This window comes from Apostichopus japonicus, chromosome 8, assembly GCF_037975245.1.
Source record: "Apostichopus japonicus isolate 1M-3 chromosome 8, ASM3797524v1, whole genome shotgun sequence".
Classification (NCBI taxonomy): Eukaryota; Metazoa; Echinodermata; class Holothuroidea; order Aspidochirotida; family Stichopodidae; genus Apostichopus; species Apostichopus japonicus.
In genome coordinates, this window is record NC_092568.1 from 18,268,836 (window position 1) to 18,289,246 (window position 20,411).

The following is a 20,411-nucleotide window of genomic DNA, read 5'->3' on the forward strand; positions in this document are numbered from 1 at the left end:
GTTGTTGCGCTATGTTACACTTTTAGCTTCAAAAGAGCAACAAAACTGGTGTATTTACGCAGTGTAAACGCCCAAGTTAACTTTATTAAGTCAGTGAAAGAAAGCTTCAAGTTGTTACAGTTCTAGGTAAACGCTCTTATCGGATGACGTGACACGAACGTATATTGCCCCATGAAGCAATGCAGGCACGCATATAAAGGCAATGCGCCACTCGTTTTGAAAACAAGGTATCATCAGCGCCGTTCTTTTTTTGACGCAATAGTGAACATACATATGTTGAACTGTTGAAACATAGTGTAAAGCGTCAACTAGGCATATTATAAACAAACACATGAAGTAAGAACAAACATTCTGCATATCGTAACCATTACCTTTCTATCAACAACGTGTAAAATGGAACCAACCGAGAGAAATAACCGGCCCTCAAATAATGAATTCATTAATCGTGGCGAAAGTGATGCTATACTACAAAGTTTCAAGACAGAGTTAAAACGGAGAAACACTCACCATAAAAAGAGCAGTTCATTCAAACGTGGCAGGAGGGAAACAGTGTTTGGTCCTCAGCACCTAACAGTGGGGTCAATAAACGATTACTGTCAAAGGTATAGGCTATATATAGGATGTAGGATAGGCGTACCTTAAATACTTAAGGTTTTGTCGGTATGACGGTGAGTTTGGACATATTCTGTAAAGCAGGGTTGTCCAACCTACGGCCCGCGGGCCACAGTCCGGCCCGCCGCAGGGTTGCGTCCGGCCCGCCAGAGATGCTCTACGGTGCGAAATTCTGGTGTCCAGATTTATTGATAACAGTTTGAAGCTATATCAGCAATCAATCAAACCTTCTAGGTAAAAAAAATGCATACAGGTCAGTTTGTGTGACACTCTCAGCGGACGGGGGGGGGGGGCGGCTAGACTTTATTCATCTGTTTTAACAGGAAGGAAAATAAATCAGTGCGCTACGCGCGCAATGCTCATATTTTGTTGCCTTAGGCTTCGGGCAAAAAATCGAGCGTAGGGTTCATGCGGCCCCTCCTTCATCATAATCATTCCATGTGGCCCTCCTCTGCAAAAGGTTGGACAACCCTGCTGTAAAGGTATACGTTTTGTTTCAAATAGGCCTATGGACATATTATGGGCTCCTCCATCTCATGTAGGAGCAATCCTAATCCTGGCTAAATATTTATGGGACCAATGCTCACATGAGGTAAGCTTTAAACTTCTAGGGTAGCGAAGGGGCTTTATAATTATGTCTATAGTCCTAAGATAGGCTAAGCAGTTTGTGCAATAATATAGGGGACTACATCTTCGGGCTGAGGTCAATGGGTGGGGGTTAAGGATTTACAATTCTTTGTTAAGTTGTATTAAAAGAATTACGAGAAATATACTTAACGGCGCAGTGGTAGACTATATAGATTGAAATAGTTTGTCCCCATATGCATGCATGAGACTTGAATCGTCCAGTAATCAGATAATATCAAATACTATGTTTGCTTGCAACCCCCCAAAACCGTATTTAGTATTCCCGGAAATGAACATTTTCCTTTCATTCATGTAAAAAAAGAAAAATGACAGAATTAGTTAGCATCTATAGCATGTTCAGTTTCTTCAAACTGGTGTTGCACATTATTTTATGCATCAGCCTTTTACGTTGGTTAAGCGATATACATGACCTTAACCAACGATATTAGCCTACATGACCTACGTAGAACAAGTTTTAATTCGTACAAAAATAAAAAAGTAGTAACATTCACGTTACTTCCAGAAAACCATCCATGATAAATTCGAATGCATATGAGGCCAGCAACATCAATGAAAAGGACGCAAAGGAACGCATTGAACAAGAGAATCGTCGTAAACGCCTTCTAGAATCGGCGGGACCTCTTCGAATACATCTCTATAATCTGACTGAGTCTGTTGGCTTTAATGGCTTCATTCTGACGGTTATTATCCTGAATACGGCCATTCTTTGTGCATTAACATATGATGTGGTTGCCGTGAGAGCAGGTAATAATATATCAGCTATATATTCGTGAAGTATCTCATCCAGAGTTGGTCGATTTACCTGAAATGCTAAACAGTTTTATGATAATGCAATGCAGCACTTAGTGGTGTAATTATTGCATATCGTTGTGAAGTTTTCTTTCTAGCATTATTTTTTCTTGTATGCTATAGGAGTTTAGCTTTAAAAGAAGTATGAATAGTGCATAAAGTGGGCCATGACGTAAATCGTAACATTATTGGTTATGATGTAGCACTCAGGAAAGAGAGAAAACTGGATACGCAAACTCATATAGATACAGGGTATTTGTAATAACGGATTGGTTTGCTTCTGGTTAACAACGATATATGAAAAGCATCAGTTGAAACAAGTAAGCTCCTTAAACTATACCCAATTCATGAGAATGTGGTTACTCGGCATAGCTGCGTCTGGTCTTTATAACATTTAGACACACCCAACTATCACACATGACTTTTAAAGGCTGCATACCCTTTAAACAAAGTATTTATTGACAAAGCTAGGGTCTGGGAAATGAAGGAGGGGGGGGGGGGTGTTGACTCCGTGGGTCAAGAAGTGACAGTAACCAAATGATTATATGTTATACTATATCCCGGAACATTTTTTGGCCATATGTTGCATATGGTGAGGTCTGTGGTGCATATGACTATTTCTGTAGGCCTTATGTGCCCTTGCAGGGATAACAATTTGAACAGTACTGAAGCTCGTGTCCATATGAAGACTTTACCTAATATGTAAGGTCTGAAAGAAAATGTTGCGAAAAACGCTATATTATGCGAGCTTCAAGAAGTGGTAGAATTTACAGAAAAGTATACGTTGGATGTTGGTTTTCACGGTATGGGCTGATATACAATACACAGTAAAGAACCAGACACACAGGCAGTGTTCGACTTATGGCCAAAAAATTGCATAGCAACAAATTTTGACAATTGCTATACAATATTTTTGTTGCATAGCAGTTCCCCAATATTGAATAGCAGTTTTAAAATTACCACAAAACGGACCAAATGTTGGCGATCAATGTATTAACTAGAAAATGTTTGTTTATTATGATTATTTATACTAGTGTTGCTACCATAACCGTTTTCAACATCGGTGTCGGCCGATATTTGCAATATCGGCAGCATATCGGTATCGGTAAATCGGCAGCATATCGGTATCGGTAAAATTTTGCCTAATTGCCGATAACAGCAAACCGATATTGAACTTTTCTTTTTAACAGCAGAGCTACCTGTACTTATTTATACTTGCAATGATTTGTTAATCTGCCCAAGACGATCCATTTCTTTAGCGTCAGTTAAACTCAGATTCATTTTCGATTAATATCCATGGAAACCTGACTCTCCGTAACATCTAAAAACACGTCTACGGCGCGCGAATATAACCAATGACCTTCGTGAACCTTGGCCTACACACAGCATTAGTGCAGCATATATTATATATATACACTGTACTAACCACTCATTTCCTCAAAGGCCTCCGTGAAAACCTTGAACATGATGCATACAGTAACTGCACAGTTTCAGCAGTGTTGGAAAACCTTGTTCAATTTCACGCGAACACACTGCCGATTTCCCGCCGGTGTTCGCCTGCCTAGCACGCGTAACGTGCGAGCATTAAGGCGTGGTGTCCAGGGGCCCGTCTTAGGGCTATGGTGGGGTCATGGGGTAGAACCCCTCGTGGGGATCCTGGGGGCGAAAGCCCCCGAAAATTGTTGCCATTTTTTGCGATGTCTGGCGATGAAAAAAAACGCAGTTGAGGATGCAAAATACTGCCAACTTTTTTATTAAAATTGTCACGAAACTGATGAAAATTTTAAAATGACAAGTTAAAGTAGCTATATTATGTTATAAAATGAAAAGAGATTTAATCTGTCTTTCAATCTTTAAAAAGTGCAACTTACAAAACTTCCGATATTATGAAACAAACAACGTTCAGCAAAGCCTCGTTTCTAGACTGCCTAACAATGAATAGCGTGCACTATGCGTACATTTGTACAACTGCAGTGTTTAACCCTATACCCAACTACTGTACCACGGTACATGTGCTGCGAATTTGCCCAGGTACCTTCCCAACAACTGTGAGCTCATCCCCTGTGTAACACCTGTTTGTTAACATTTTTTTGGCACGTTGCCAGAATCGGACTTTAAGGTTTCTTTCACCTATTTCGTCGTTCTTGTAGTTATAAATAGATTAACGCAACAACCTTGTAGCCTATCACAAAATTGGCAAGAAGAGAAACTTTATCATATAAATGATACTAACATTGCACTTAAATGTGGTTTCCATATAATTTGTCTCTATCGATAATCATAGAATTGTTATTCTGTATTCGACACAATGCCTAAGTGACGGTCGTAAACCATATTTCAATTTTATTATTCCCAATAGGCTGGTATTTCGAGTTTCTCGATTACATATTTCTTGTCATCTACTTAATGGAGTGTGTTCTGAAGGTCTATGTATGGAGACAGGAATATTTCAAAGAATCATGGAATATAATGGGTAAGCCAGACAAATTTAGCGTACGAAAGATAATGTGACAAAAGTCACTCGTTTGGAAACACGTGAGAGTACGCGAAGGTTACAACTTTTAGGAAGTAAAGCACAGAAAATTCTGAAAAAAGAACAGATATGAATGGTATGGAAATTTTCCATCTTTATATTCAAGGAATACGTCTCACTTTTATAAAATAAACACTTTTTGCCAAGATAGTTTCTTCATCTGCTAGTAGAGAATATGATGTATAAAAAACGGACATCGTAACTCCAAAAAGCATCACATTGATTTATAGTTATACTATCCTCTTTGTATAATGCTGTGATTCACCAAAACCGGATATTTATGTATGACCCACCTTGATTTCATAGCTGGTTGGGTTTTTCGTTATCACTTTCGTAATTTTCAAAAATTTACATTCATTATTTCTCAGATTTTACGATAGTTGTGGTGAATCTGATCGATTTTGGCTTGTCAACGATTTTAGGGAATGATGTCAACATCCTAAACGTACTTGGTATGATTCGAGCTATGAGAGCACTGCGGGCTCTAAGAGTTCTCCGAACTGTAAGGTAAGTATTAACGTGTCTGTGCGACTCGTAATGTGAAAAATGATGATGATGATGATGATGATGATGATGATGATGATGATGATGATGATGATGATGATGATGATGATGATGATGATGATGATGATGATGTTGATGATGATGATGATGCTGATGATGATAATAATGATGATGATGATGATGATGATAATAATAATGATGATGACGACGACGACGATGACGACGATGATGACGACGACGATGATGATGATGATGATGATCATGATCATGATGATGATGATGATGATAATAATGATGATGACGACGACGACGATGACGATGATGATGATGATCATCATAATGATGATGATGATCATAATGATGATGATGATGGCATAATGATGATGATGATGGCATAATGATTATGATGATGATGATGATGATGATGATGTTGATGATGATGATGATGATGATGATGATAGCATAATGATTATGATGATCATGATGATAATCATGATGATGATGATGATGAAGATGATGATCATGGTGATGATGATGATGATAATGAAGATGATGATCATGGTGATGATGATGATGATGAAAGTGTTGATAGTTTTGGTGATGATGAGGAATATTATAATGAAGATGATGAAGATGTTAAATATGATTATCGTGAAGGTAAAGATTACGGCGAAGACGAACGAATTGATAACACAAATTGGTAATTATTGGAAGATTTTTGTTTCCATTTGTCAGATTTCTTCGCAGTCTTCAGGTGATCATGAATACCTGTTTGGAATCAGTGCAGTCAATGGGAGCCATAACTATGGTCAGCATGTTATTTTTATGTATCCTTTTGCACGACCACAATCCTATTACTATTGTCATCACCTACATAGGCCTACCTCCATGCATGTCGCAAAGATGGCCCTCCTTACATACGACATCTTTGATAAAATAAAACTGTCCTCACAAGCATGATACGGTATATATGCTCCGTCAATTCACAGTCAGTAGACCATTAATTAAAAACATGACAGATTCGCCTGTAAAGTACATATTGCCTTTACGTCTTCATGAAGCATTTGCTATCACATCGGGCCAAATAATAGAAACGCTTCGCCTACATTCAATATGACGTCTACCACTTAACACTTGAGAGGGAAACTTCATCTTTCCAAGTCCATCAACGTGTACTTCAAATTGGTTAAAATGTAACTGTAGAACCGCTAAACTTTAAACTGTTTCTTTACTCGTCGACTCAAGATGTGCTTTTAAATCTCTCAACGTTGTAAACGTGTACGTTATTTCGTGTAAAGTGAGTGGTTTGGAGTACGACCTTAACGTTTATGTTTGCTTAAGACATGTTTGCTGTGATCGGCCGAGGATTGTACGCAGATGTGGACCCTAAGAGATTTGGAAATATCGTATCAGCGATGCTGACACTATTCCAGTTGTTAACACTGGACGATTGGTTCTACATTTACACCGATGCCGTAGCTAAGGATCCAGGTATATATACTACAGTCGACTTTCAGACGCTGCAAACTTATTGTAGACATTATAACAGATAATCACACTTAGGCCTTAAAATATAATGCATATCGGATGAGACAACAAAATATATGGGTTAACACTTTCTGATCATTATTCCGCAATTTCCTGTTACGCTTTGAAGCTTAACATTTGCAAACACAGTATACTCACACTATCATTTATTGAGTATATTCACAAATTATTTTTGTAAAAATAGTGATGTACTGCCTGGCACGTTAACTTTGCACAAAAGTGAATCATCGATCGTGACTGATATCCTAATAATTTAATCAACGTGTTCTATGTATAACAATTAGAATGTATATGTATTTTGTAAGGCGCGAATGAATTCAACATTGAACTGCGAGTATACAATGGCGACATTGTGATTGATCCACAATCCCCTTTTTTTTATATTTCGTATAGCGAATGAGCACATCTTTCTATTCTTATTGACGTACATCGTGACAGAGTACTTTATCTTCTTAAAGTAAGTCAAAGTCAAGGAAGACATTATATTACTCATAAGGCTAATATTATAGATTTAAAAGAAAGAACGTAATCTACAAACTATAGCCATACAGGTTAAATATCTCAGTATTGTTGAGTCTATTTTAATAATATTGCTGTATGCATGCATCGAAACATATTCTGGTTTCTTCAAATTATGAACAATTTAACTTTTCGACGGAGGCCGTCAGAGTTATTTTTTCACTATTAATGTTAACATGAAGACGTAAAAAAACATACTCTACAGTAAACAGTTCCAAAATTATATTTTCGAAGAGCATTTTCTACCTCAAAACATAACCGGAAAGAGCAAGCTCCCTCCACGAATTGACAATTACGGTATAGCATTTCCTGTATCCACAGTTTGTTTGTTGCAGTGCTGGTTGATAATTTTCAACTGACATTAGAAGCCTCAAGTGCAAGCGAAACGGACAGAAAGAAGGTGAAGTATCACACATTCACATCCGTTTCAGTTTTAATTGCTATAACCTACGCATACGTTTTGTAATTTATTGACTTACCGTATAGATTATAGCCCAACCATAAAGGTGTATCAGCAATTATATTGTTCTCAACGGAAGTTATTGTTATCATTTCTTTATACATTATTCATTATGCCTAATTGTTGTCGCTCGCTTGTCGTGTGGCACTTAATATTGAGTGATATGAGTGACGTTGTGTTCACGTGTAAATGGGTTCACTTTTGCTATGTCATTATATTCACATACAGTATTTTGCTTAATTTTTCGTTACTTTATATCGTTTTGTCTAAATCGATCTCTTTTACGACATGCGCTCGGGTTTTCTGTGTTAAAAAAAAACAAAAAACTATCATTTGTTTGATACTGTATTAGACTTCAGTTATGACTACGGTAGGTTTAATCGAGTTTTCAAATACTCTATATTCTTATCAAGAGCTTCATGGCTAACGTCAATTCGAGAAGATCCATGCTGAAATTTCTTCTAATGGATTCATATACTTAACTACACCGGTTTTGACTTTGTAACAAACTGCTCAAAGATCGCAATCCATAGTTAGGTATTCAAGCATAGTAAACTTGAGACGTACATAATAAAATCAAACTCTTACGGGAGGGGATGCTAGCCGATTTAATCTATATTTGGAGGCTTACTCAGTTCCATCTCGTAGTCTCGTCTTTAATCTCTTCTCTATTAGAAAACAATTGACGAACCGGAAGATCCAGGCTTTGATTTACTGAATATCAAATTGGAACAAACCAGCATTGGTGAGAAACTCGATATTGACTTACTGCTTCGACTTGTAAGTATGCATATTATTTATAGAATGAAACTTAAAGAGGTAAGTTAATGCATAACCTATACTGCTTGACAGATCCTTGACTTGACAACACCTTATAGATAAACGTTGATACAAATACCTTTCACATATCTTCTAATTAAATGTCTATTTCAGGAAGCTTACCGTCTTACGAAGGAACGAAATTAAAGAAAACAATAGATAGTTACTACCCTGAAGATAAATACACCACCAGGTGAGCGATGTAAAATTTAAAAAGAAAAATTATCCTAAAAACTGTTGATACATTGATTAAATCAACAGATGAACCCATTCATAATTTCATGCCAAAAGTTATGTAAAGTTACTATGCAATGTTAACAAGTTACCTAAATACGATACCTATTTTAAACAGGAACAGATAAATACCTTCTTATTAACATTGTAGGAAAGCACAAAATCAACTTCGTTTTAAGATAACAACATTATCTACCCCAGTTTCTGCGCGCTATACAATATAGAACCTTTTCGTGTGCTACTTTTGCTGTATAATATTTATGTAAATTCGTTTTCTTCGGACAGCGAGAAGGGAATACCTGACACTTTCTGAGATTGCTTGCTTCATTTTGAGCTTACTGTTTTGCTATTTGTTAATCACAAGTATCTCCATCACGACTTTAATTAGGCCGGTTGCGATTGCTTTTTCATCTTGACCGTTCAGCCCATCAACTCAAACCATATCCTGTGTAACTTTTACAGTATAACGTTTATGTAAATTCGTTTTCTTTGCACAGCGAGAGGGAGTATCTAACACACTTTCTGGGATTACTTGCTTCGTTGGAATACACCGGCCATGTTCTACGCAATCAGAAAGGCACGTTGAACAAAATGATAGACATAGTCCAAGAGGTACAGCTGATTAATAATCATTTATTCCTTTTTTATTTATAGATCAAATAACACATGTGTACGTAGTACATAAGGTGGTATTACATTGTCAGTGAAATTTGAGAACTAATCTTCGGAAAGTACTAAAGGACTCAATGCCCCCCAAATTTGTTTTTGCAATCAATTTTAAAAACAAACAATCTCTCGGATTCTTTTTCCTTAACACTTGAGTGTCAAACTGAAAAATCTTAACGACTCAAAACTGCAAAACATCAACAGGCCTCCAAACATACGTTTTTTCTTTAAATATGTACTTTCTTATAAAAACAGGATGGTTTCCATGGCGGTTGTTTTTTTAAAAGCTATTAAATATTATGCATATTATGGATAAATGTATGCAGTATGCCGAGTCAGTAGTTTGCACGCAAGCGATTAACTGATGCGATGCGTAACTGATCGACAGAAAATTTATGTCACTGTAACATATATTCGTTTTCACAGACTTTCGATGATGCATAGCAGTTTCTTTATGAATAGGTGAGTTTCAATGAATATAAAACGTTCGTCGAGTTTCTGGGAGACATGAACTTAAACGGAATTCTAATGTCACAACAAACTTGATGGGCTTTCCACGAAACCTTTTCTTTTAATAATGTATAGAATATTTAACATGTAATAGATTAAAACAATTTAAAAGAATACATTAAACATAACGAAGTGAATTATATTCACACATGGAATCTCTCACAGGTCAAGGCAGAGGCTCCACGGGGTGGGGCCGAGGGGTGTGTTGCATACCGTTAAGTATTCGTTTTTCAGCTTTCTTTCAAGATATTGTAGTTATCCTTCCAGAACAGTATGCCTTCGTTGTTGCTGCACAAAGCAAAATTGAAAAAAAAAATGGAAAGAAGAATTAGCAATATCACCCTCTCAGCGTCTCAGCTCCGATTCTTATAACTTAATAAGAGATATGTGTAAGTCCGTAATTAAAGTGTTTTATCATATATTTCTGAAGGTTGTCAGCCGCATTCGTAAATGGATGAAACGTTTTTCGTTCAAGGGAATTTGAAAGAAAAGATAAAACCGACTGAGAGTATAACCTGCATGATAAACACAGGTGTTGTTGATAGTAAAGACATACATTTGTTTGCTCTTTCGAAAAGCGTAATGTAAATATTAAGAAACGCAAATAAATTATGTAATTTTCCCTACCTTTCTGGCTGCCATATGCTCTTCTTCAGATTGGCTCATCTCCTCCTCGTCTTCTTTGTCTTCAAATCCTTCCGTATCTTCTTGCTCGGCTGTAATAAACGTAATAATTCCGTCAGTCTGAAATGTCACCTTTAATTCCGTCAGCAAAGAATCTTCATTAGATGTAACCAACATCGATACAAATAATCTCGTTTTGGTGGTTGTAATCTGAAGAACATTTAATTCTGCTTGCAAGAAACATTTCATTTTGAAATTGTCAAATTTATTTTGCTGTGAGCATATTAAGTAGTACTTTTTATTCGTTCGTTCCTTTTTATTTCAAACAGAGAATATGTACGTTGTGCTTACATGCTTGGTTCCGTTTCCATCCCGCCATGTGCTCTTTCCGGAAAAATGCGTAGGAAGCAATACCCAACGAAAGAGTAATCGCAGTAAATGATACGAAGATGAAAAGCGTCATCTCATTGCTTGACTGGGTGCCTACCAACGACCCTTGGACCACCACTGCAAATTGTGTGTTTAGTGAACAGAAGCTGGAAGAAAATGATAATCCTGCATAGCGATATACTGTACAGCTACATACACGAGAGAAAGAGAACTCTAGAACCTTGTTTGAGGTTGGACAGGTGTCTTAGATGTGAGTTAGTTTAAGGACTTTACAGTATACTACGACAAAAATACTTTCCAAGGACAACCATCAAAACGAACTTGAACCTGTCATTTTCCTTTTTCATTTTCCATCGCGCTAGATCTTAACAGAGTCCACCCCCTTGAACCTTGGTAGAACTAATGATCTTTGTTAGGATCGGCACAATATATATATTATGACATTATTATATATAATAAACTTTAAGGAATCGTTCCGATTGTTCCATAAACCAATGCAATTGCATGTGGCTGACGTTTATACGCGTACTTGTAATGTTCCGAGTAAGATATAACGCCATGAAATACGAAAACGATAAAATAAAATTTCTCTGAAGGATAAGTATGAGTACAAACCTATAGGACTAAAAGTCGTTCTCGAAAGCCGAGTAAAGCAAATAGCCCTGAATTGATGTTTGTAATAACTATACAAGGTCATGTAACACACAGAACTCGGTGGGAATTGTAACTTATATAATTTGCCAAAACATAATTTTACCTCAACCCTAAAATGAAGTAACCCCTTATGGCGTTAACAAGTGACGTTGCAGGAAACAATTAACTAACCTGTAATTTGGTTCAACGACCGTGAGATGGAAAATGTAAAGTTGATCTAGTTCGTTTTTCGTCCATTCCAAAGCCGATAGTCCTGTTTGATTTAATATTTCGTAAGGTAAATCCAATGACACTTCCAAGGTACCATCGTCAACAAAACATCGCCGATAATTCTGTTTAGGTTAACAAGACCGTTATTTTTTAGAGACCAGACTATCCATCGTATTTCGTGTTTCAAGCTCTAGTTGTTAAATGTACGACATTTATATGTGCCAGAATTAAAACACTCCAGACAGCAAGAAATGAAATATATGTTAGCTTACATTCGTGAAGTTAAAGAATAAATTAAACAACAGAAAAACAATTAAACGTCCATTCCCTGTTGGATATCTGTGTGTACGCAACATAAGATCCGCAAGATCACCTTGTATATTGTTACTGAAGGATTTACTCACACTAGGTCCCCAAATGAAAGGAGAATTTTCGCCAACTGAATCTTTCATGTGACTCCATGTCTGACAAGGACGTCTACAGCCAACCTGGATGAGATGAAATAAGGAAACAACATAATTTTGTCTACAGTACATTTGGATTATCGGGATCATGAATCACATGGCGTTTATGGCGTTGATCGAGTTGTATTTAACACGCTGAGGACCTACGTTGATTTTGTTTATACACATCTATCTAGTATTCCATTTATTATCTTATAATTAGACTGGTACTGAAATTCAATGTATCAGTCTTTGCTTTTTGTGAAGAACATTACGCCCTGCTATTGCCGCATTGACCTTATTGGTATAATGCAAAGATACATACTTGACGTACACAACCGCAACATTCCCATCATAAAAAATACCTCCTTTTGCGTTGCGTTGTACGTAAAGTCTGTTCTTCTTTGAAGCTCGTATAGGATGTAATCGACTGACACGATCTCAATAAACTGGTCGTCTTCATACCTACAGAGAATCATTAAGGAATATTGAAAAGGTGTACTTCAAGTTCTTTTAAAATTAATTTTCTCAGTAAACTTTTCATCATCAAACAAATTGAGGATCATAAAGGAATACTGAAACGGTGTCAAAGAATACCGAAAAGGTGCACTTTAGGTGCCTTCAAAATTAATGATCTCAATAAACTGTTCGTGATCATCATACCTATAGAGGATCATATAAGGGAAAATGATGTGTGTGTAGGGGCGGGGGGTTGTTTCCCACCAAGAGATCAACTCTGACTGTAAAACTGCTCTGAAAACTAATGATCTCACTACATTGTTCGTCATTTTAACTATAAAAGGATCATCAATGAATATTAAAACGGTGTAAAAGAATACTGAAAACTTGGTGCACCTTAGGTAATTCAAAATTAACATTCTCAGTACACTGTTCGTCATTATACCTGTAAAGGATACACCGAAATGCAGACACGGTGTACTTATACTGTTTATCATGCTATTGAGGATCATATAGATCCGTAGAAACGGTGTACGTATGGTACCTGCAAAATTAATGTCAACAAACCGTTCGTCGTTATACCTATATAGGATCATAAGGAGTAACTGTAGAAAGGCGTACTTGTTGGTGCCAAACTTAATGAGCACAATTAACTGTTCGTCGTTATACCTTTTATACAGGATCACAAGGAGTTAATGTAGAACGGCGTACTAAATGGTGCCAAACTTAATGATCACAATAAACTGTTTTTCGTCGAGGATCGTAATGGAATATTGAAAACGTTGACTTTATGGTGTTTCTAAAATTAATTAACTCAACGAACAATCCGTCGTATAGGCTACCACTGAGGATCCTATAAAGGAAGATGGAAGCGGTGTACTTATGGTGCTCTCGTAATTGTTGATCTCAATTAACTGTTCGTCATCGTACCCAATGGATGATCATACAAGAATTTTGAAACGGCGTACGAAAAATGTTTTCAGAAATTAATGTTTACAAGCAACGTTGCTATTATTTGATATAAGAACTTCCAAATACTAAAAAAAGAACAATATATAGAGGTGTGAAATTCATATGTAAGAAAATATATGTTATGTTCTTTTCTAATATATCAGACAAGAGAAAACCTTACGAGACATAAAGTAAACTGCCATGTCAATTTAATGTTCTGATGATATAAGCCTGGAGTCTGGACTGTCACTTTAATTGATATTATGATCCATGACTTTTCAGGTTCAAATGGAGTGATGACTTGGATAGGCAAAGGTAAAGTAGTAATAACTTTACTTATTGCTTTGAATGACGCGGATGTATAAGGAAGCTTCAGTTGCGTTATCCTGCCCACAAATATCAGTCTTATTAGCATTATTTCTTCCGCAGTTTGCGCACGTCGATGTTCTTAAGTGTGATAAGATCGCAAAATGCCAAAATTCACAAACACGGTATGATTAAGCATCTCCCGTGATACATCATATTATTATTTATTGAAAAAGTACCTTCTTTCCTTTTGCCGTAAGGGATTTAGAAACATGATAAAGATTTGAAGGTTCTCAATTCACTAAACTATTAATACATTTTTCATAGATATACTACTATATTATGACTACACGCAGCAAATTAACAAGCGCTCAATACGCCGTTCCATTATTCCCAACAACACGTACAATTTAAAACAAGACATACACGAAACTCGATATACCTTCATTGTTACTAGGTAACATAAAGTTTTGAAGTGTCTACGTATGCAACGTTCTTCTTCTTGTCATATTTTCATTAGTCACATATAGCCTAAAGACAATGAAGTCCTATATGCAGTTGGAAAATTCATTTAACGAAAATATGATTTTGTCAAGTGCAAAATGCCTATCCTTGATTTACATACGTACACAGCAAGATATGTACCACCGTTGTGTTTAATTCTTGTATGTGTTTGTTGACCCAGAACTAAAACAAGTAAACACACACATATTTGGGAAAATGAAACGGTTTACTTAAAGGAGTAAAAAAAAAACACTTAAGAAGAAGTGCCAAGGGAACTCACAAAAGCAAATTAGGTTTGAAAGTTGTGTCATGAGAACTCATCAAAGGACACCCATATTCATTCGTGTCTAGCTCCACTTCCTGCAAACAGAGAGGTAGTATCAAACATCATCAAAATACAATTTAATAATTTTCAGTAAACTAAGAAAAAAAAAATCTCGAACATATGTGAAATGCAGTACATATCCCTTTATTTGTAGAGGGCATTTTGTCCAGAGTTAGGTGTACAAATGACTAGCTTACCCTTGCTTCAAGAACCGCTTTGCCGTCTTCATCAATAGATGAACCACTGAAAAGGGAATTAAATGTTTTACTTCATTGGTGGAATTTATTACTAAAATATGGCAGAAGTGAATGATCAAAATGTGATGACTTTTATTCAAAAATGTTTTAATACAGTGTGTAAGACTATAACGGTTCGCCAGTAATCTACCGAAGACCAGTCACATATGTTTAACATTCTGAGTCACATACAGTATGACAACATGTACATATGAAAAATTTAATTTGTACCATAATTTTTACCCATCTGAATGATGTATGATATGTTCTTATAGTCAACATTTAGCTTACAAATAATAAAGACAACGTAACAAAACCAATAAAAGCAGTGAATTTACCTGGGAAGAATGAAAGTCCCAAAAGACGTGCACTGGACAGGTTTATGAACTCTTACGTGTCTACCAGGTGGACAACCAACTGCTACATGCGTTGTCTATAGCAGAAAACAACATCTCGCAAATGTTAATATCAGAAATGAACAGATCTGTTCCTCGAAATTCTTCATACAAATTACAAGAATGATGACAAATTAGCTCAAACACTGTATAAACCATTAAAAACAGGCTATGTTGCAAATGCCGTTTAAAAACAATCCCAAAAGTTAAAATATACAATTTTGTTATTGTAAAAAAAATCACGTATGTAATTTACATTTTGCGACCTCTTGAACCGCATTTCACGAGAAATTAGGTAAAAGATCTAGAGCAACAGATTTATAATTAAATTATTTAATTCATCTTACCATCGATCGCTCTGTTAAGCATCCAACGCCAGCTTTCAGTGGTTTCATTTGAATAGTTAACAAACCCGTCGCGTCTTGTAAGCTGTCGTTATAATCCTTAGACTGGTAAAAATCTACTGAACTCTGGATGACGATAGACTAGTGGAGTGTCCAAACATGAAATGTAAACGTTGCAAAGAATTTATCGATTCGGAGACGATTTCAAAAACTGTCCCAAAAAATTAAAATTTATTCACGCTCACTTTGATGTGTACATCTTGGAGAATTATATATACGAACCTTATTTAATGTCTTTCTTCCATGGTTGTAATCAACTGTGCTACGTTCATTTACAGAAATGTATTTCGCTTTTGAATTGAAAACCTGAAACACAAGCAGAATGTTACGTCCAAAGACGTGCGATCATAGTCAATCGAAGCAATTTGATTAAATACCTGCTGTAGTTGTCAAAGAAATACAAATTACAACTAGCATATTGAACAAAGTAATATTGAATAAAACGTGAACGTGGTTTCACCACATAAACTTGTTCCATAATACTAGTAAAGGATATAATTAAACACAAGCAATGAAATAGTATAACTTTGTGAGGGTAATAAAGATGTCAAATATATTACATAAAATACGTTAAGGTGACAACCCCCGCCCTACCACCACCCCCACACCACCACTACTCTCAACAGTAATAGTTTGATGCACATAAATGACACTTTTTTTATAAAACAACTGAGTCCGTATTAGTCTGTTACGAAAGTCAGAAAGGCATTTACAAATGTTGAATACTTCTAACTATATAACTGACTCGATAAATATTCATTAAACGTGGACTACTATTGAATGACTGGTAATGTAGTGTTGAGTTAGTCAGATTGATTCATAAGCTTCATTTTGTAGTTCTCCAATATAGGACTATACCTTTCATTCACTACTGATGATCTTTACCTTTTAAACTCCTCCTGAACTACCTTTACAAGAGTAATACGTATTTAAAAAGATTTCCTAGTGATGTCTCGTCCAATGTTTGTAATCTATAGAACTCCTATTTACACCTTCATTATTTATTAAAACTTGAGCACGAGAAAATCGCTCCCATGAGACCAAGATAAAGCTAAAACACTCCTTCCGAAAATTGACTATCAAGATAACTCAATTGTCTGTTTGTTTCGCATCTATTACTCGAATTCACGTTGATCATTAATGTTTCAGGAACAATTACTGGTAAAATGTTTCTTGTTGTCAGTTACATATTATGTATCAATGCTCTGAATATTTGTTTTGATACTCACCATGGATGATAGTGGCGTTTTCGTTAGACTTACATATCTGTTATTTAACGATGAAGAAAATGAAGAAAACGTAGAATTTCCAGCATAGTTTCATCGACTGTCATTTCATGACTTACATTAATGTCATTATACACACTTGTCGTGTAAGTGAGTCGAGACCACAGAAAAAGGGATTCATTCCTGTCAATGTAGTAAAGCGCTTTTAATCCCGTCATCGTTTCAAAATGTATAAACTAGAAGAAAGAAGAGAAAAAAAGAATGAAGACAACAGAATCTCAAGGATATATCTCATACGTATACAGCCTTCCGTTATTCTATTTTTGGAGAAGAAGTTTGTAAAATTGTTTTAAAGCTTTTTTCTTGTTTCGTGTTCCTTGCATTAAGAATTTGTCACGTATAAAACCAGATAATTTGGTTATGAACGTGTCCCGTTGTCTTTGAAAGTAGGTTGATGCTATATAACAATGTGACTTTATCTCCATGAAAGGTATTTATTTTGTTTGTATGAAACTGAAATTCATTCATCTCAATTTAAATTGTTCAAGGGATATATTAAGAACATAACCACACAAAGAAACGTTTATAAGATTCAAGCAGTAAACAACTTACTAGGCAGGAAAACTCTCCGTCGATCGAATGAAAAGCTGAATTCAATTCTGCATTTCTAAGGATGAGCTCCTTCGATGTCCAGTTGGCACTATTGAATAGAAATGCAAGAGATAATAAATTAAAGGCATGTTAAAAAACTGCGAAAGTTATATGCTGTGTTCCTGCTTCAGTTATATTATATGAATAACAAGGTTGCGTTCAATACATACCGAAAGTAGTAAAAAGCTCTTAACTTTCTGTATCTTGAAACCAAACTGAAATTACTGTCTAAGTTGTATATTATAAAAGAAAGTGACAGAGTATTCGCCGACGAACTAAACCAATACTTCCCTGACGATTCTTCATAGTCTAATTTCTCACAGCAGAAGAACCGTATTTTTATTAATTCGAAGCAGCGTATATTCCCAATTAAATTCGCGATTAAAAGCAAGACAATAATGAAATATGGCTATTATTAGTAATAGGTTCTCTAATCATTTGCATGTTCACTTCCAATCCTATGCTCAAGTTGTTGATTATCAAGTCCGTTATAGCTGTCGGTTCAAGTCGCCAGGTCATTCCGTTTCTTATGTTTCGTCAGTTTGCCTCGGGTAAAAAATCGCATTAGAATCAAAACGTTTGACCATAAATAGTATATTTCTATGAAGACAGACTCTTAGCAGTAAAAATGCAATTTCTAATCAGTATCTGTTTTGTCTATTAGATTGCCGTTTAAACCTTGCAGTCATAGGCCTATACTCTAAATCAGGGAGGTTAATACGTTGCTATTTATATAGAAAATCCGTGGCTTTTGTAACTGAGAGCGATTCGTCCTGTGTAAGACACAAATAGTGACATTGTACCTCCAGAGGGCATTAAAACATTTAAACGTTTCCAGGAGAAACATGGGAGTACAGTCGAGACTTTTTATAGATTTTTCACAATTTTGCATGCAGTGATTACTCTCCATTATGAAGCTTTGATATTTGAAATCACCAAATATGTAGACGTTTGTATATTTAAAATACAGACTTAACTTACAGGATCACAGGCTACTGCCTTAATTGCGTTTTTAACCAAAACCAAATTATATCAGGCTAGAAGGTCTTTGCATTGAATGAAGTCGTTACAATTCCAAATCAAACCTCAATTTCAGTCTATTTGTTCGTTTTTCCTAAGACATTTGCAATGCATAAATGAGCAACATATCAAGATGTTTTGAGTATTTCACCCACAATAAGAGCTTTTAAACGTAGTAGATTGGTTGTTTTGAAAGCTAGATTAGTTGTTTTGTAAGTGTGTGCCTCTTGATCCGGCCGTGAAATATTCATAAATAAGTTACCCATCGATCTAAGGGCTGAGAGGTATAAACAGATACAACCATTGGCTGTTCCTGTTAGCGAATTCTACAACCTTAAAACCAAAAACGGAACGGAACAGACAATTGCAGGGGCGTATCCAGGGGGGCGCAACAGGCGCGCGCCCCCCCTATTGGCCGTCACCAAAAAAAAAAAAAGTTTAGCAAAAAAAAAAAAAAAAAAAAATTGATGACGACCTTTATGTGAGATGTCGGTGATCGCTCAACCCCCCCCCCCTCCCGTATGCTTTATTTTTTGTTTGCCAAAAAAAGGTTCTGGCGAAGTTCGGCGGCATAATAGTTTTAGAAACATAGATGGTAATTGTGTTTGTATTATCACTATAAACACTAAATGACATGCCAGCCATACTAAATTGTGCATTTTGTGTCCATATTTACTGGAAATGTTGCTTATTATTAAGGTCGAAAAATGGATCACATATGGCCATGGGCGGCGATCCTGGGTGGAGGGGGGATATATCCCCCCCATGAAAATTGGTGGAGGGGATGTAATGCACCATATCCCCCCCCCCACCAAATGCCAGGGATAAGAATATTTTCATGCCTACATTTATGCATCTTCGTTAATGTACGGCTCTTTTTTAGCTTCATTTCTCGCCTACCATAAACGCAGTGCGATCTTTTCAAATAAAGCGTCTTTATAAAGCAAAAATAGTTGACTGTAGGCTTCATTGGCCCTATAACAACAAAATGTATTATTGCGCCCACGGTATTGATATAGTACATATATGCACCTTCATAGTATTCATATAGGCCCTATAGTAGGCCTACACACGTACATGTTCCCTCGAACAGCTGAGAATCTCATGTAACCAGGGTAATGCTTAATACACGTTTCACCTGGATGCCCTAGCAATCGTACCTAGGAATGTAACTATGTGTAATTGTGTATTGCATGTGTATAGGCCTATAATAGCCTGCATGAGGCCATTTTCTTCATCGAATAATATAACAGAGCTCTCGAACATTCTAACGTTGCGCCTGAAACAAGATTGACAGGGGCAAGTTTCCCAAAATAACACCCGAAATTAAAAAAAAAAGTATTTTGGATCCTGATTATGAGATATTTCGGACATGACATCCCTATTTTAAAGTTGGGTATATGCCGCTTGGAAACCTCGGGAAGTGCCGTTTCCGGCCATCTAGAGGGTTTGTTAATTCCAAAATTTTCTTGTACGCTTCGCGCCATAAGGTGGCGCTACGCTTAGATAGTCAACAAGGTCATATCCCCCCCCCACTCGGAAGTACGGATCGCCGCCCATGCATATGACACCATTTTGCATTTCAGCCCTTCTTTGAAAGCAAAAATTGTACACCCCTCCCCTTAGACCCATCCCCCAGGACGGCGATCATTCATGCCTGGCGCCCCCCTATTGGAAAATCCTGGATACGCCCCTGCAATTGTGTGTCAGACACATTTCACGATCTCATTAATTTCACTTGCAAACACGAAATTTACGCCTTATTTATTGT

At 36.4% G+C, this 20,411-nt stretch overlaps 2 protein-coding genes across 4 annotated transcripts in view; one reads left to right on the forward strand and one right to left on the reverse strand.

The window, feature by feature from the left end:
- On the forward strand, positions 1-10,933 carry LOC139971339 (cation channel sperm-associated protein 1-like). Its single transcript, XM_071977694.1, has 13 exons — positions 1-602; positions 1,763-2,004; positions 4,409-4,522; positions 4,951-5,089; positions 5,822-5,913; positions 6,428-6,577; positions 7,028-7,091; positions 7,475-7,553; positions 8,289-8,358; positions 8,547-8,625; positions 9,164-9,278; positions 9,759-9,794; positions 10,796-10,933. The coding sequence occupies exons 1-12, from the start codon at positions 394-396 to the stop codon at positions 9,774-9,776; spliced, it is 1,371 nt and encodes a 456-aa protein (XP_071833795.1). The 5' UTR covers positions 1-393; the 3' UTR covers positions 9,777-9,794; positions 10,796-10,933.
- Positions 9,346-20,411, reverse strand: part of LOC139971338 (cation channel sperm-associated auxiliary subunit epsilon-like) — a 21,000-nt gene continuing 9,934 nt past the window's right edge. For 2 of the 3 annotated variants that reach the window (XM_071977693.1, XM_071977691.1), the window contains 13 exons: positions 17,582-17,669; positions 17,089-17,205; positions 15,966-16,049; positions 15,687-15,824; positions 15,283-15,377; positions 14,906-14,951; positions 14,664-14,743; positions 12,529-12,628; positions 12,125-12,208; positions 11,682-11,842; positions 10,818-11,002; positions 10,470-10,558; positions 9,347-10,130 (listed from right to left, as the gene is read on the reverse strand). In XM_071977693.1, the coding sequence (XP_071833794.1) occupies positions 10,098-10,130; positions 10,470-10,558; positions 10,818-11,002; positions 11,682-11,842; positions 12,125-12,208; positions 12,529-12,628; positions 14,664-14,743; positions 14,906-14,951; positions 15,283-15,377; positions 15,687-15,824; positions 15,966-16,049; positions 17,089-17,205; positions 17,582-17,669 (1,300 nt within the window). In that variant the 3' untranslated portion in view covers positions 9,347-10,097. Of the gene's footprint in view, positions 10,131-10,469; positions 10,559-10,817; positions 11,003-11,681; positions 11,843-12,124; positions 12,209-12,528; positions 12,629-14,663; positions 14,744-14,905; positions 14,952-15,282; positions 15,378-15,686; positions 15,825-15,965; positions 16,050-17,088; positions 17,206-17,581; positions 17,670-20,411 lie in introns of all 3 variants that reach the window. The other variant, XM_071977692.1, reaches the window with a different exon arrangement.